This window comes from Nymphaea colorata, chromosome 10 (assembly GCF_008831285.2).
Source record: "Nymphaea colorata isolate Beijing-Zhang1983 chromosome 10, ASM883128v2, whole genome shotgun sequence".
Lineage (NCBI taxonomy): Eukaryota > Viridiplantae > Streptophyta > Magnoliopsida > Nymphaeales > Nymphaeaceae > Nymphaea > Nymphaea colorata.
In genome coordinates this window covers 3,882,968-3,899,128 of record NC_045147.1, presented here as the reverse complement: position 1 = coordinate 3,899,128, position 16,161 = coordinate 3,882,968, and the positions used below count along the sequence as shown (strand labels likewise).

The following is a 16,161-nucleotide window of genomic DNA, read 5'->3' as shown; positions in this document are numbered from 1 at the left end:
TTCCATGTCTATTCAAGATATATTCCCTTTTTCTATAAACTTTCCTGAAGATTGTCCATTATAGACATGCTCTGGGCATGAAAATTATTGTAAATACTGTTAAGTCACAAGCAAAAAGGAGAATATGGTGACACCACTCCTCCACGAATAGATGTGCCATTTGCAGTTCACAAAAAAGAAAAGAATGCTATTGCATTGGCAAAACTTCAAGGATTTATTGATTGAATAGACAAAAGTGACATCCAAGATTCCGAAGATACAACCAAAGCTTACTGCCAACTCATCAAGCACCAAGCAGGTACGTGCTATGCATGTGGAAGAAAGACGACAACCAGAGAAAGCAGAGAAGGATTAAAAATCTTTACAATGAGAAGGCCGATAGTAGCACGTGGACGAGAACAACCTTTCTTTGCACATACTCCATTAGGATAATTCCTCTCTAGATAATATGTCAATGTAAAACAACAAAAGGAGACCCTTTCAACAGACCATCCTAGCACATCATGTGATCAACACAAGATGTGGTCCTTTCTAAAGGACCACATAGCTATTAAAGTATTATGTCAAAAGAAAGCAAAACACACTAAAAAAGAAAAGCAAAGCACACTAAAAAAGACACCCACTAAAGAAAGAAGTTTGTCCCTTCACTCACAACCATCAAAAGCGGAAAAGCTGTAAATAAGCTGGAAGAATGGACATGTAAGGCTCTCGAGAGACTTCGAAGACCTGTATAAAAGAGGACTAGAAATCTGGCCTTTTGAAGTGTGAGGAATTTTTAAAATAGTATTCCTAAAGGAAAATGTTAGTGGCCATGGGCTAAGAGAGAACCTCTCTCATAAGAGACGATGTGGAAAAGAAATTCATTAGGTTCATATCTTACGAACAAGTAACTAGATGGTGTAGTTGTGGAATATTAAGTATGGCATAGTTTAAGATGCCTAGAAATTGTTGGAGCACCTTTTTATTCTCTTCAGCATAATCAATAGTCAGAAGTGACTACGAGTAAATGCAGATATACCAACAGCCTAATCAATCGTCAGAAGTGACTACGAGTAAATGGAGATATACCAACAGCCTCTCCCCAGCCGCCAACACCACAACCCTTGGAGGACAAACCGCATGTCAGGATGCCAGTTGCTTATTTTTTTTTTGCCATCAAATTGGCATAAGGGAAGATGCTTTCTCATTCGTTACACAAGCCCCCAGCCGAGCAAATCGCTCGGCTGGTCTGGGCCGTCCACATGGATGGCCCACAACGAGTTTTTTTTTTTTGAAAAAAAAAACGAAAAGTTCCTCCCCCGATGAAGGGGGCCGCCCCTCTCTCACTGGAGGGGCAGCGGCCACCCTCCCGCTGACTTCCCGCAGATAGGGCTGAACACGAGCCGAGTCGAGCCCGAGCTCGGTCAGCTCGAACTCGGCTCGATTAAGTATGACACGAGCTCGACTCAGCTCGAGCTCGATTAAAGCTCGACTATCCTGGCTCGAACTCGACTCAATAGTCAATTGTCGAGTTCGAGCTCGACTCGATTAAGCTCGATAAGCTCGTTTACAATCATCCATACTTGTCGAGCTCGAGCTCGATTAAGCTCATTTACAGTCATCCATACTTGTTGAGCTCGAGCTCGAGCTCGACTAAGGCTCGAATACGTGAGCTCGACTAACGCTCGAATAAGTGAGCTCGACTAATATTACTCATCCTTATCGAGCTCGTTTAAAGCTTGATTAAAAGCATGATAACTAATGATTAACATAAGAAACAGAAGTAGCACAAATCAAATTCATTTATCTGATAATTACACTTATCAAATGTTAAAGCTAAAAAATTGAGGAGGTGTTCCAAATCTCCAATGGACGGTGGAATGGAGCCAATGATCTTGTATTCTTGTTATCAGAAATATCCCTGAATGCAAACACCCTGAAGATTGTTTGATGATAAATTCCTGCAGATGTAATACAGATACATAATTAATCACCAACTCAAGGACATGCTCGGGACCAAACATTCAGGAATCAAAACACTAAACTCCTAAAACCCCATTGATAAATGTATTTCCCAGATAATTACACAAAATAGTGACATTTAGAATCAAGAAAATCCAAGGATATAGAAGACAGTGGCTTGAGAGAAACTGCCAGATTTGTTTATCACTGTGAAAACAAAAAAGATTTTGTTAAAAATTTACCAACCTAAGAGCTCCAAGATAGTTCCAGGAGCAACAAACAACATTTTACACAATTTTACTTGCTTACATCCATGTTAGTTTACGAATGAGAATCCAAGTGAAAAATGGCTCTGGGATTACCAACAATTTGACCTTGCTAACTACTTTGTCGCCAACTTTGAAACCCTGAACTCCAAGACCAATCTCAACCACCTCTCCAGCTACATCGGTAACTGTTCCCAAAAAGAAAAAAAGCCAGAAAGTTAACCAACCATGATGAAAGGATAAGGCTTAAAGACTGTCCAGAACTTTATCAGAAATTATTTTTGCACAACATTCAATACTAAGCAGGTAATGTGAAGAAAGATGTTTCACTTATTTTTACCACGGCCATACAAGTGGATTACTGCATTTATAGTTACAGAATGAATTATTACACAACAATAGAAACATAAGAAGCAGAAAAATTATTCCACCTGCAAGACTTACCATATTGAAAGCAGAAACATAAGTACATATGCACACACACATGCACGCACAAAATGCAGGTAGTGCTTTCTAAAAGTTGACACACAACATTGGCAACATCAATATGAAAGAAACACCAGATCTAAAGCAAGGCAGGAGAGAAAAAATTTGTGTTTAGAAATTTCAATTTAACGGACATAAAGCAAAATTTTAAATGGAAGTCAAAGAAATAGTAACTGATGGGTGGATGAGAGCACTGCACAGTGTGAATTTCCATATTCGTAGGTAAAGTAACCGTTAAGTGCATTTCAGTCATAAGATATTCATTTACAGGCAATTGCTGGAGTTGCTCCTTCTTTTGTCATAGCATGTTCCTAATGATTGTTTTTTGACATCTTATTCATATTTAACCAGTTTTCATCTGATGGCCTTCGGTTGGAACCAGCTCAAGCTCAGGCATGAGTCGGTCAATATTTAATTCAGAGGCAGGCAAGCCAAAACATCGACTAGAAAAACATGGAGACTTGAAGTGCTCTTAAACTAAAGAGAAGAATGGAATAATTAAGAAGAAAACACATACACTTCCACGCTAGTCCCCAGTATCCAACCAGGTACAGGGCCAGATAAGCTATTGTTTGTCAGATACTTGCACCAAAAAATAAAAAAACATGCACCATTTTATCATGTTAATATTGCTAACTATTCTGTTAGTACATAGAAAATAATCCATAAACGTTAACACTTGAAATGGGTTTATGTACACAAACTGTAACCGGGAAAGGAATTGTAAAGAGTTTGGTATTCCACCAGTCAGGTTGTTAAAGCTTAGATCCCTGCAAGGAAACAAAAGCCAAGTAAGCTACGCAAGAAACAGCAGGGGATATTCTACTGAGAACCTTCAGTTTAGTTCACTTCCTTTACTAGTCATTCACTTACAGTATTCTCAAGGCCTTGAATTGACCAATATAGTCAGGGATTTGACCAAATAGCAAGCAGTTCCTCAATATCCTAAACCATATAATCACAATCTCTTAGCTCAGTCCCTTGACATGTAGAAAGTGTAGATCCATAACATGAGAGAATGTTGGAATTAAGCTCACAAGCGTGATAAGTGGTTTTGTCTGCTCAAATCAGGGAATTTTGAACTTGTTCCAAGTATGTCGCTGATCCTCCTGTAATTGGTGGGATTCCAAAATTGTAAATATTGTGACAAAATTACATTAACTAAATATTGAGTAAGTTTATAAGGAAATGTATAGCTGCTCTAGATTTTCCAATTTGCTGATGCCAGCTGGAATTGGACCCACCAGATTAGTGCCCTGGATTTCTCTGAGACAAAATAATATCAGAAAATAATTATCGAAGAAGCGCCAGTAGTTCCTGATGAAGCTGATAAAACTTACAATCTTTCCAGTTGTGTCCAGCTCACAATAAAGTCAGGCAGCTGTCCAGACAACCCAGTGCCACTTATCCGCTGGTGATGCAAGTTATTGTATGTAAATAAAAACTCGACAAGCTGCCATCACAAATTAAAATAACGAACTCTTGTAAATCATCATCACGAACAAAACAGCACATAAGGTAAGAAAAACATTAGCTGATAGTTACTATTTATTTATCCCTAATATGTTCCTCATGCAAATTCTTAGAATTGAAAAACAAAGTGATACAGTATTGGTATTTTCTTCAAAAAAAGAAAACCGTTTTTTACACCATGGTTTGGAAAAGCTACACTTTCGAACAGCCTAACTAACGCTTTCCTCAAGGAACAGCAACTTCACTTGCCAGGTTAAGAGCCAGAGAGCCAGGACCATCTAAGCATTTAGTATATATAAAATATATACAACCATTGGTTCATGCCAACATGACAAGAAGCTTTGTTCGTGTTAATCTTAACTTGCAATGTACTTAAGAACTTAAAAGCTTATACGTTCAGCAATATATTAGTCAAATCATTGCTAATGAAAGTGACTGAGCACCACAAATGTGCATTCTTCAGTAAAACCCTTCAAGTAAAACCCTTCAGTAGAATATATGGTTTTCATCGACCATAACCTTCTCTCCCTGAACACACTCATTAAAACAGCAAAGGCACCATGGCATTCATGATCTAAAAACATCTAAATCTCCAAAACCAGGCAATTAGAAAGTTAGAACAAGAAAGAGAAACTAGATCGTAGACAAACATAGAACACAAACCGTAAACAAGCATGAACATTTTCCAGAAGGCCATAAAACAAGTCAATCAAAAGTCTACAACATTTTCGTGCATTACCTTAGATGCATTTCTAGTACATATGAACTCATGAGCTTCAGCCTAAATACCTTGGAAGAAAATCAAGAGGCAAGAATGAAATCACCTACAAAGTAATTTGGGTGATGCACGGCCTCTGGCGTCGATTCCTCGGGCACCGATGTTTCCACCGGAAGGGAGTACTGAGAGTCTGAGAGCCGGAAGAAGCGGACTGTCGGGCTGAGGATGCGAAGATGGTGGGCGGAAGAGAGGGGCAAGAGGAAGATGACAACCTAAGGAAACCATGACCACGAGATGATGGATTCGGGTAGAGGGAATGGCTTCTAGTTTAGGTTAGGAGCGCAGAGCACATGCACCAGGCGGAGGTATGCGAGTGAAGCAGGGCGGCAGCTGGCAGGAGCGCAGAGCAGAGAGCACAGGCGGTCGGCGGAGAGCGGGAGAAGAGAAGAAGAAGTTGGAGACGACGGGGCGGCAACTGGCAGGAGTGCAGAGTAGAGAGCACAGGCGGTCGGCGGAGAACGGGAGAAGAGAAGAAGAAGTCGGAGACGACGGAGAGAGCGAGAGAGGGAGAGTCGGAGTCGGAGAGAGAGGGAGAACGAAAAAACAAAACCCTAAAAGTGAAAAAACTTTGAAACTTTCCCGCCTGTGTGAATCGTGATAAGCTTCTGAACCGGTTTTTTAAAAACTGGTTCATTAACTAATCGAGCCGAGTCGAGTTTTAACGAGCCCACTTGAATGAACTCGAACTCGACTCGATTAGTTAAACGAGTCGACTCGTTAGCTCGAGCTCAACTCGTTTAACGAAATAAACAGCTCGTTTATTAAACGAGTCGAGTTCGAGTAGCTCGACTCGTTGTGCAGCCCTACCCGCAAAGGGGGTGGCGGCCACCCTCCGTCAACGGATAAAAAGGGGGAGGCCGCCTCCCCCTTTTTCTGGTTTTCTACTTGCAGAAGGAGGGGCCGTCGGCCCCGGCCACCCTCTCCTCTTACCGGTGGGGTCGACGAGGCCGCCGGTAAAGGAGTGTGGATGTCTCACCCTCTGCGGGAAAGGGCAGGGCAGTAGGAAGTCGCCACCTAGGGGACGCGACGGCCTCCCCTGCCTTTTCTTATTTTTTTTTTCCAGTGGATTTAACAACGAAAAAAGCAGAGGAAGCTGGGGGGACGATGGCCTCCTTGGACCTTTTTTTTTATTTAAAAAAAAAAAACGATGGGGGGAAGCGACGCTCCCATCTCAAACGGGCGGGGGAGGCACTCGAATACTCGACGCGCGGCGTCGTGCATCTTTGTTTTTCATTTTCTTAATAAAAAAGATAAACGTCTCAACGGTAGCCAAGCGATCTCGCTCGGCTGTGTTTGGCGTAACGAAGGACGCTATATTTATTATATATATATATATATATATATATATATATATATATATATATATATATATATATATACGGAACAAAAGACAGACTCCTCAAACTTGATGGTTTAATTATTTTTTGCACAATCTGACCGTATAGATGTGATCTTAAGAATATAGTTTGATGATAAATATATAATTAGTTGATCCGATTTTTAGTCAGGCGGTGATCTTATAGTAATAAAAAAATCTACGGTTCTTATAATATCAAAATTTCACTAGTAAAGAACTCTATGTTTTTTATATAACTTGAGCTAAGACTTGTTTTATGCTGAATTATGTTTGTAAACATTTCAGACTGTTCATATTTTGTTTAAAATATACTTTGATAGTTATTTAAGAGGTCTGGTTTTTATCCCTGCCCAAGTTGTTTGGCATATACCATTTTTTCCTACTATATATATATATATATATGTGTGTGTGTGTGTGTGTGTGTGTGTGTGTGTGTGTGTTATATTATATTATATTATATTATATCCAAGAATTGGATGTGCTTCATATATATAAAGAAACATTATGAAATGCAATAAGCTCCATTGCTCATGACAAATGCTTCCCTACTGTTCTATAGGTTATGGTCATTGACTCATTGCTAAAGTCACCTTAAACTAACGACCAAATGCATTTAGAGGACAAGTACACAGTCTTCATGTGACCATTTTGTAGATGTACAAGTTCTAATCTCTGTGAGCAGTTCAGATTTAAGAATGGCGTATTATAGCTGGTAACAATTCATAAGAGTCATGGCATCTCAAGTGCAAATGAGTAATATCAATTGGTTATGGTCCACAACTGCCTAGAAAACATATTATGGTGGAAGCCTTAACTGCCTGAATCTATTATGAATTCATGCACATAACCACTATGATACTTGGTCGGATGATTCTTTGCTAAAGGACAGCCATTTCATGGTTATCCAATTTGTTGTCCAGGTTTTAGTTGACCTCTTATTGACTCAAGTTGATGACTCAAGTTTCTTATGGTTGTCCTTCCGCGTCTTCTTGAGGGTGCTGAGGTTATCAACCTTAGTCGGGCATGTGAGTCCTCTTTATGTTCTTGGTGGTGGCGTCTAGCAACTGAGTTTTCTCTCATCTCTCTTTTCATTTGTTCCAAATATGACATGTCTTTTCCTAGTGATTGGAATATTTCCATCTCTCACACCTCTCATTCATACTTTTGGAGCGGTCTGCTTTCTATCCTTCCTCTTTTCCTCCGCCTTGCTGACCTCCCACTGCTTGCCCCCCCCTTCCTGGCCTCTTTCGTCTTCCAGTGAATTCACTTTTTCTTCTTGTTACCTAGCCTCCTTTGGTTCTTCCGTTGCGTCGCTCCCACCCCGGTCTCTTTGGTCCCCTGGTCCCTCTCCTCGTGTCGTTGCTTTTGCCAGACTTCTCTTTGCTGGTCACATCAATACTTTTGACCACCTGCAGCGCCTCGGTATTAGTTTAGCTAACTAATGTCCCCTCTGTCTCGCCGTGGCTGAGCCTCGGGTTCACCTTTTTACCTCTTGTCCTTTCTTCTATAGTGTCATTACCTCTGCATGACATTCCTTCGTTAATAACCTCCCAAACCCACCATCTATTCGTCTTTTTTTTCTCTTTTGTCATTCATCCCACCTGTCTTTTACCTAGGGTCGTGTCTGGAGGTTGTGACTCATTTGTTCTTGGTGGCACATTTGGGAGGAGCGCAACAACAGGGTCTTCAGGGACACCTTCTCATCGTTGAAGTCTGTGGCACACCTTGTGCAGGGAGATGTTCACTTTGCTATTTGGCTACGACACCGTCCTTCGTCTACTGCTGGATGACTCTGCTGTTCCGTCTGTCCACTCTCCCTCCACCTCTCTTATTATGTTTTATTGTGTACTAACTTATATATTCCTTTTTTTTGTTTCTGTGGTTTGTTTTTGTACTTAGGGGACTCCTTGTCCCCAAATTTTGTTATATATTTCCATTTTATCGGCTTTCTCTCTCTCTCTCTTCCATCGACCTTCTTCACCGCCACACCAGCATGGGAGCACCACAGTCCAGCGTCTGGCCACCAGCCCACAGGCTTCCCGTCGTTTGTCTCCCTTGACGTGGCAGCTGTGCTTTCAGGCTCTGCCGAACCACTGCTGGTGTTAGGCATGTAATACTCTCTCTCTCTCTTTCTCTCTCTCTCTCACACACACACTCTCTCTCTCATCTCACCCATCCGCAATCGCATTTGTCTCTTTCTCTGACTCTCTCTCATACAATGTCCTCCGACAAAAAGGGGTGGCACATTATCCAGCTCTTATGCCTGCCTAGAGTGTGCGGTGGCCGCCGAGAGCATCGCCTATAGGGGTTTTGTCTAGCTAGTCGGAGGTTTCCTTTTAAAGGTAACAATTCTTTGTTCGCCTACTAGGTCGCCCTTGTAATTGTTTTTAAAGTCTATTCTTCCCAGAAATTAGGCAGATGTCATGTATCAATCGTGAGCTTCTCTTGCTGAAGATTGCAGCCTCCTATCTCAGTTGGGTCGAATTAGGTTTGAGCATAGCCTTTTGGTGTATATCTGAATTGTTTTTGGCTGACTGAAGTTGTTCTTCCTTGTATATCTTTTGTTTTATTATCATGTTACAATTTTGATTTTGCTAAGATGATTTTGTAAGGAGTAAAACTAGTTGAGTTAAACGGGTTAAACTACATGAGATACATGAGATAACTGAGTTGAATGAGTTAATAAAAGAGTTAAACGAGTTGAATTGAATTAGTTATGATCATTCCATAGTATTTTACTTGTTGTGATCATTCATTGAGTTGAGCTGGAACTGGTTTTGCTTTATGCTATGTTTTTTGTGGTTTTATTTTCTAGATCCCATAGTATTTTACTTGTTATGATCATTCCTTGAGTGGACCCATTTTTCTTGTACATGTCATATTTTTTGCTAATAAACAATGGAAGCCTATTCCCCAACGGCTATGTCACATGAGTGTGGGGGTGCGGGTGCAGGTGTTGGAGTGGCAGATCCAAAAAAAATTAGGTGTGACGGTACGGTGATGATATTTTATTATTATTATTATTATTAATTTATTATACATATATAACAGCATAAGAATGTATATATTATTATTACAATTTAGTTATTAATGTATGTAACGTACTTGCATAATTGTATTGCATAGGAAAATATAAGAACAACATATATTATATATAACATATTATATATAGTAATTTAATAATATGACATACTAATAGTCTAACATAAAATATAAAAAAAAATGATAGAATCATAGAAGCAGAAATTGAAAATTTGACATTAAAACTTCAAAAGAACAACGCTAACCACAGCTGGTCGGCTGCATAATGCATATGTAAAAAAGCTTATATTATATATTATAAGTTTATAACATGACAATATGTCACTATATCAATTGCAAAGTTTTTTGTATGCAGGATTGCATATGTACACGACTGACAATATATATTTGTTAGTTGAACTTTGAAACTTTTATAGTAGATTCAAGAACAACAGAACAAACATCTAAAATAAATGCTAAAATGTATACAACAATAATAGCTTGCCGTCTAGTGCTCAGCAGCGTATACCATGGTCCACTGAACTACAGAAGTACAGAACATGAGAAGTTGGGAACCATATAGTGTTTAGGCATATAGGCTGTAGACCACAATGGCATGATAAGAAAGTATCAAACAACAGTAAAATTGACTTAAAAGAGATGCAATGAAAGACAAACACACAAGGCACAGCAAGAAAATGAATAGATGGAGTGATTCATCATGCTGGAATTTGGGATGTGGTTGGGTTATGGTGGGTTCAGAGTCTTCAACTTCAATCTGTTTGTTTTCAACAAATTTGGGTGGAGACACAACGCCTCTCATCGTTGTAGGAGATGGTGATGGTGGAGTCTTAGTGCAGCAATGCCTCTAGTGACCTTGTTGTTGGATGGTGGCTGAATCAATGCCTCTTGTCGCCGGAAAAAGGTTGAAGACAGCTGCCATTTGTGGAAGATTGTCTGCCGGTCACTAGAAAAATGTGAAGATCACCGGAAGGAGGAGTATACTGCACGACAGGGCACAAACAAAGGTAGTAGGGGTGAGGGCTTCGACTGACAAGAGACAAAGCCCTAACCCCCTTTTCATTTATCTTGTAACAAATTAAAACAAAAAACCAAAAAATGGGACACATTTAGACCGGACACGGGTTGACCGCACCCAACTCGAGTTTGATGCGAGTCGGGTGCATGTCGGAATTGGGTGAATATAGTTTGGTGCGGTTGATCTCATTCGGCTCACGTTGATTGAGCTCGAGTGAGAGTCGGAGCTGCACCATGTCTGTACCCTAGGCCCTGGCATGGGTAACAAAAAAGGCTATATTGGGCTTTTCTTTTGTTTTCGTGACAACCACTGATTGGCATTTCTCCTTCAATGCAGACCCTGCTCCATTTTATTTGGAAAAGAAAATAAAAACATGTTATATCAATTGCCTCATATTATCTTGTCATTTTAAGACATCATATTCATTCTTTTTATGTCCCTTTTCCTGCATTTTCTGCTGCTCATTTTACCAAGCAAAGAAAGGGTATGATTTTAACAAGATAGAATCAAACAACTTGGAAAGTTATATGAATATAATCTACATGATAATTTGAAGGTATTAGAATCGAAAACAAGATACCTATTAAGGGAAAATCAAAACTGGTTCATTGATTGGATTTTTAAAATAGGTTCCAACAACTTATTGATTTTGTATCTCTTTTTTGTTTTCACTTAATTGCAATGGCTGCATCAGCAACATGCAATGGATGAGTGTGCTCTTCCCTTGCAATCTCCACTTGAGATTGCCCTTCATAAACTTTTAAAGTAGGGATTGTCAACAACCACTAACACGATTTTGTGCAACTCATGAAATCTCTTCAACTTGAAACAACAATCTAGATCAGTCAACTAGTTAATAACTTAGTGTTGCACCATATCAGATCTCTCTTTAGTGTAGTTTCATCATACGAATTGAAGTTATGGAGTGATTTGGCACCTATAATCTGATTTTGAAGTCTGATTATCTGTTGTTTTTATCAGATTTCTATCAAGTTTTCTGTTGTTCGTTTTCGCTTTTTGGGTGCAAGAAAATTGCTTCTTTGTTTGAACATTTTCTATCTTACTGCAACAATATTGTTTAACTTATTGTTCTTTTTTATTGTCTTAGTTATTTACGTGGGTCATCTCAACTTATGTCAGTTATGACTTCTAGTTGTTCTGATAAAGAACTTTGTCCAATTCCTATTATGGAATCAGTCGATTCAACTTCTTTATGTGAACAAAAATTAGACATGGAGTCTATAAGAAAGTTGATGTCAAAGTGTGTAATAGCACGACTTTTCATTCAATTTGGCAAAATGTAAATATCATAACAAACTTCTTCAAGCTTACAATTCAAGGTTTGTTCCATTTTCTAGAAGAACACTGAAAAGAGATATTATGTCAATGTACAAGACTGATAAAATGCGATTTGGAGGATTTATAAATGATTCTACGCAGCGAGTTTCATTGACATTTGATATGTGGACTTCACAGCAAACATTGGGTTATTTATGCGTGACAGGACAATATATTGATAGATATTAGAAGTTGCATGCTTATATGTTCAATTTTGTACATGTACTCCACTACATAATGCAAATAATTTGTGTGAAGTTTTATCAAAATGCGTATCTAAATGGAACATTCAGTCAAAGTTATTTTCTATTACTGTTGACAATTGTTCGACGAATGATAGTGTAATAACTACACTGAAAAGAAACTTAGGAAGAAATCTTATTCCAGTGAAAGGGCAGCATTTGCATATTCATTGTGGTGCGCATATTCTAAATCTTATGGTTCAAGATGGTATATAGGATTTGCATGATACAATTACAAAAATTCGTGAAAGTGTTAAATATGTAAATGGATCACCAAAGCGATTACATACTTTTAAGGATTATATAAGAACAGTGGGCTTGAATGGTAGGAAGAAATTAATATATGATGTTCCAACTTGATGGAACTCTACATATGTCATGTTGAGAGATGCATTGTTTTACAAAGACACCTTTCAACATTTGGCTTCTGTAGATCCAAATTATATATATTTACCTTCTAATGATGAATGGTCTTATGCAACTTCCTTGTGTCAGTTTTTGAAGTTATTCTATAATGTTACAAATATCTTCTCTGCCACTAGACACATAACAACAAATGTAGTTTTTGAAGAAATACATAAGGTACATAAACATTTGTGTATACATCATACGACAGACAATGATTATATAAGGTCATTAGCGTACAAAATGTAAAAAAAATTTGACAAATATTGGAAAAATGACTACAATGTCCTCTTTGCAATTGCATTTAACTTAGATGGCAAGTCCAAATTGGGATATTTAAAGTATGTGCTTAGGAGTTTGAATGAAGTTGATGCAATGGTACAATATGAAAAAATAGAGAGCAGTCTTCATGAATTGTATGCTGAGTACAAAAATGTGTATGGTACAAATGATAAAGAAAATGAAAATGCAGACAATGTCATAGTGGAAACTGAAGAAGATAGAGATTTTTCGAGAGATGCCTTCACATATTATATGAGTTCTGCATCTCTTCAAGTATCTTGCACAAATCTGGAAGCATATTTAACTGATTCAATAGAACGACCTCGGCGTAATGAAGAGTTTAATATATTATCTTGGTGGAAGACAAATGAAAGAAAATATAGAGTTTTATCCAAAATGGCTCAAGATATATTGGCAATTCCTATATCCATAGTTGTATCTGACTCTGCATTCAGTACAACTGAAAGAATCATTAATGATTATCGATGTTCAACCACTTCTGAAACTGTTGAAGCACTAGTTTGCACACAGAGTTGGATTTGTGATGAAGACAATTCATGCAAAACGTAAGATGTTCATTGTTTAATGCTAATTTTTAATTATTCCTTTTGTTTTTCATGATATACTAACATTGTAATTTGCTTATGATGATATATTTTTTGTAGTTTTGAAGATAAGGAGGGATCTTCTGGTGACGAATTCGCATGATTCATATTTCATTATGGTAAAATGCTATGTCACATAGGTACGGGTACGGACCATTTTCAAAAAACTTGGGTGCGGGGGTATGGTCGTACACACACAAGCACACACACACACACACACACATATGTGTGTGTGTGTGTTAAAAAATTTCAAACACATTCGCACATATATATATCAAAAAATTACAAACACAATAACATATTTATAAATCATGATCCAAAATTTATCAGTCTTCATTCTCAAATACATCAACTTTCTTGATTCTCATTCTCCTCAGTCGCATAATTGACATATAAAATACATCAACTTTCTTGATTTTCGTTATCCTCAGTCACATCATCAAGATTAGAAGGAGCAACAGGTCCTGTAAGGTCCATATTAAGGGCATGCAAATCATGTTCTCCTTCAAGGTCCACGTAATGTCCTCTGGATTAACATCCCAATACTTGGATGATCCTGAACTGCAAGTTGCAACAAAATCAAAATATGATTTAACTTTTAAGTTTTGAGTGAATACTAACTTTAAACAACCAACATAATATACAAATGTAATTAACTAATTATGTATACATATCAAAGATACAAAAAGAAAGAAATACCTATAAGCATCTGAAGTACGTGAAAGTAAGTGCAGGTTCGAGTGGACATAACTAAATCTTCTGCTCACTTGCTAGTTAGCTTATTTCTCTTGATATTGTGAATTTGAGAATAAGTGCTCCAATTTCTTTCACAACAAGAAGAGGTTGCAGGCTGAGATAATAACTTCAACGCAAGTTGCTGGAGATTTGGTGTCGCTGCTCCAAAACATAACCACCAAGTAACATGATCTTCTTCATCTCTTGCCATTGCAGCTTGTACTGAATCACTTCTTCCACCAGAGAAGCTCGCAAACTCACTATTTATTATCTTCAACCGATGAGAATCAGAATGTAGTCTTCTCAAACATATCTCCCTATTTTTTGATATTTCTGGATCTCGATTAGGAGGAACATGGTCTGTGCCTCCTGCCAACCATGTTTGTCCATAATATTTGGGAATTAAGGAGTGTGCCATACAATGCAAAGGGTTATTGCTTCTATTCCATCTTCTTACTAAAATTTTATGCACATGATCGAAAAACTCAGAATCATCAAATGCAACATGCTTCTTCTCATGTCTAAAAATGATGTTTTGAATTTTTTCAATCATGTTATCCCACATATCATAAACTCTATGAAGCATGGGCCCTTCTTTGTCAACTTCTCTCAACATCTGCCAAATAGGCTCAGTAAACTGCAGAAAATATGAAATCTTATCCCACCATTCATCTTCTAAAATACATTTTTTAATTTGTTGAACCTTAACAATGTCATCACTCCAATAAAACTCTCAATCATTGTCAGTCAACATAAGTGTTAATGCATGTTTTACTTATTTTATTCTTTTTATCATTACAAAAATGGATGCAAAACGAGTCTCTGCTACCTTCAACAATTTCAAACAGAATGTCTATTAAATATAGCAAGAGCATTGTTGTGGTTTACAACAAAATCTGATGTTTCTGACATCATGCTCAAGCTCCTCAATTCATTAACACAATATACTAGCATTTGTATCATGTTTTGATGGGTTGCAAATACTTTTAAGAGCTAGATTTATACTGTGTGCCAGACAAGGAGTCCAGAATATATGACTATACTTGGGGTCACTTGCCAAATTCATCCCTGCTCATTGGCAAACTGGAGCATTATCAGTAACAATTTGCACAACATTATCTTCACCCACTTCTTTGATGACTTCTATAAATAACCCTTTTAAATACTCAGCATCTTTATACTCCCTAGATGCATCAACACATTTCAAGAAGATTGGTCCATCAAGTGAATAGGCAATAAAATTTATCAGTGATCGTCTTTGTATATCAGTCCACCCGTCAGAAACAATGGATACTCCATATTGTCTCCATGAAAATTTTCTTCTTCTCTAATAATTTTTCGATGTTTACCTTCTCTTCGGCAAGAAATACTGTTCTCAACTTTTCTGAACTCGGGGGTACATAACCACTCAAACTGCAATTAGCCAAACCTGTAACAACATCTTTCCAATAAGGACTTCTGGCTATATTAAAAAGAAGTGAACTTTCAAAAAAAAAAACCTTTCGATTCTTCTATCCATCTCTGCCCTTCCCATAGTTTTGAATACTTGTTCTAATTTTTTGGTATCCCTGCTTGCCATGTTCATTTTTCTTTTTTTTGAAGCATCTTCACCTTCTTCAATAGCATAAAGAGGAACAGATAGTTCATTTGACTTGGCTGAAGATTTCTTCGTCTCAGCTGCATCATGTTCTTTTTTGAGCTGCTTCACCTTCTTTGCTAACTTTTTCACGTGGTCGAATTCCAAAACATGGGATATGCAATAAATGAGCCTTGCAACGTGTATAAGAGCCAGTGAACGTCTTATTACAGAAATTGCAAGAAAATATTATATTCCCACCGCCACCTGCTGCTTTTCCAAGTTTTTTCACATACCGCCAAAGAGGCTGAGATGGATTATCCAACTCTAATGTTGTGGTATTAACACTACTACTGCTGCTTGCCATATTTCCACTTCCACTTGTAGGCATCATTTCTTTTCCTTTATCAGCCATTACAACTTATATGAAAAGCACCTAGCAAGATAACATAATGGTATGCATAAGAATCTTGATAGTGGACATAGAAGGACAAAAGCATAACTAGAAGATATAGGAGAAGTGAGAAGTTAAGAGACTCTCAAAGTGCCGATTAAGCAACGATCAAAAGTCCTAATCAAAAGAATACAGCAGAGATAGCAATCAAGACCCCCAATTC

General features: G+C 38.0%; 1 protein-coding gene across 1 annotated transcript; it reads right to left on the bottom strand.

Moving 5' to 3' along the window:
- Window positions 1-1,722: 1,722 nt before the first annotated feature.
- Window positions 1,723-15,959, bottom strand: LOC116262204 (probable LRR receptor-like serine/threonine-protein kinase At1g07650). The gene is made up of 9 exons (XM_050079969.1): window positions 15,841-15,959; window positions 15,318-15,381; window positions 4,995-5,156; window positions 4,034-4,146; window positions 3,731-3,802; window positions 3,567-3,638; window positions 3,438-3,463; window positions 2,304-2,395; window positions 1,723-1,940 (listed from the first exon to the last, which is right to left on the bottom strand). The coding sequence occupies exons 1-9, from the start codon at window positions 15,957-15,959 to the stop codon at window positions 1,803-1,805; spliced, it is 858 nt and encodes a 285-aa protein (XP_049935926.1). The 3' UTR covers window positions 1,723-1,802.
- Window positions 15,960-16,161: the final 202 nt, after the last annotated feature.

Bases quoted from the DNA above. Each gene is read 5' to 3' on its own strand.
- LOC116262204 (XM_050079969.1), bottom strand. From the start codon at position 15,959: ATGGCTGATAAAGGAAAAGAAATGATGCCTACAAGTGGAAGTGGAAAT. The intron at 4,147-4,994 runs GTAGGTGATTTC...TTGTGATGGCAG, and splicing joins TGCATCACCCAAATTACTTT to CTTGTCGAGTTTTTATTTAC. The intron at 1,941-2,303 runs GTAATCCCAGAG...TTACATCTGCAG, and splicing joins TTAGCAAGGTCAAATTGTTG to GAATTTATCATCAAACAATC.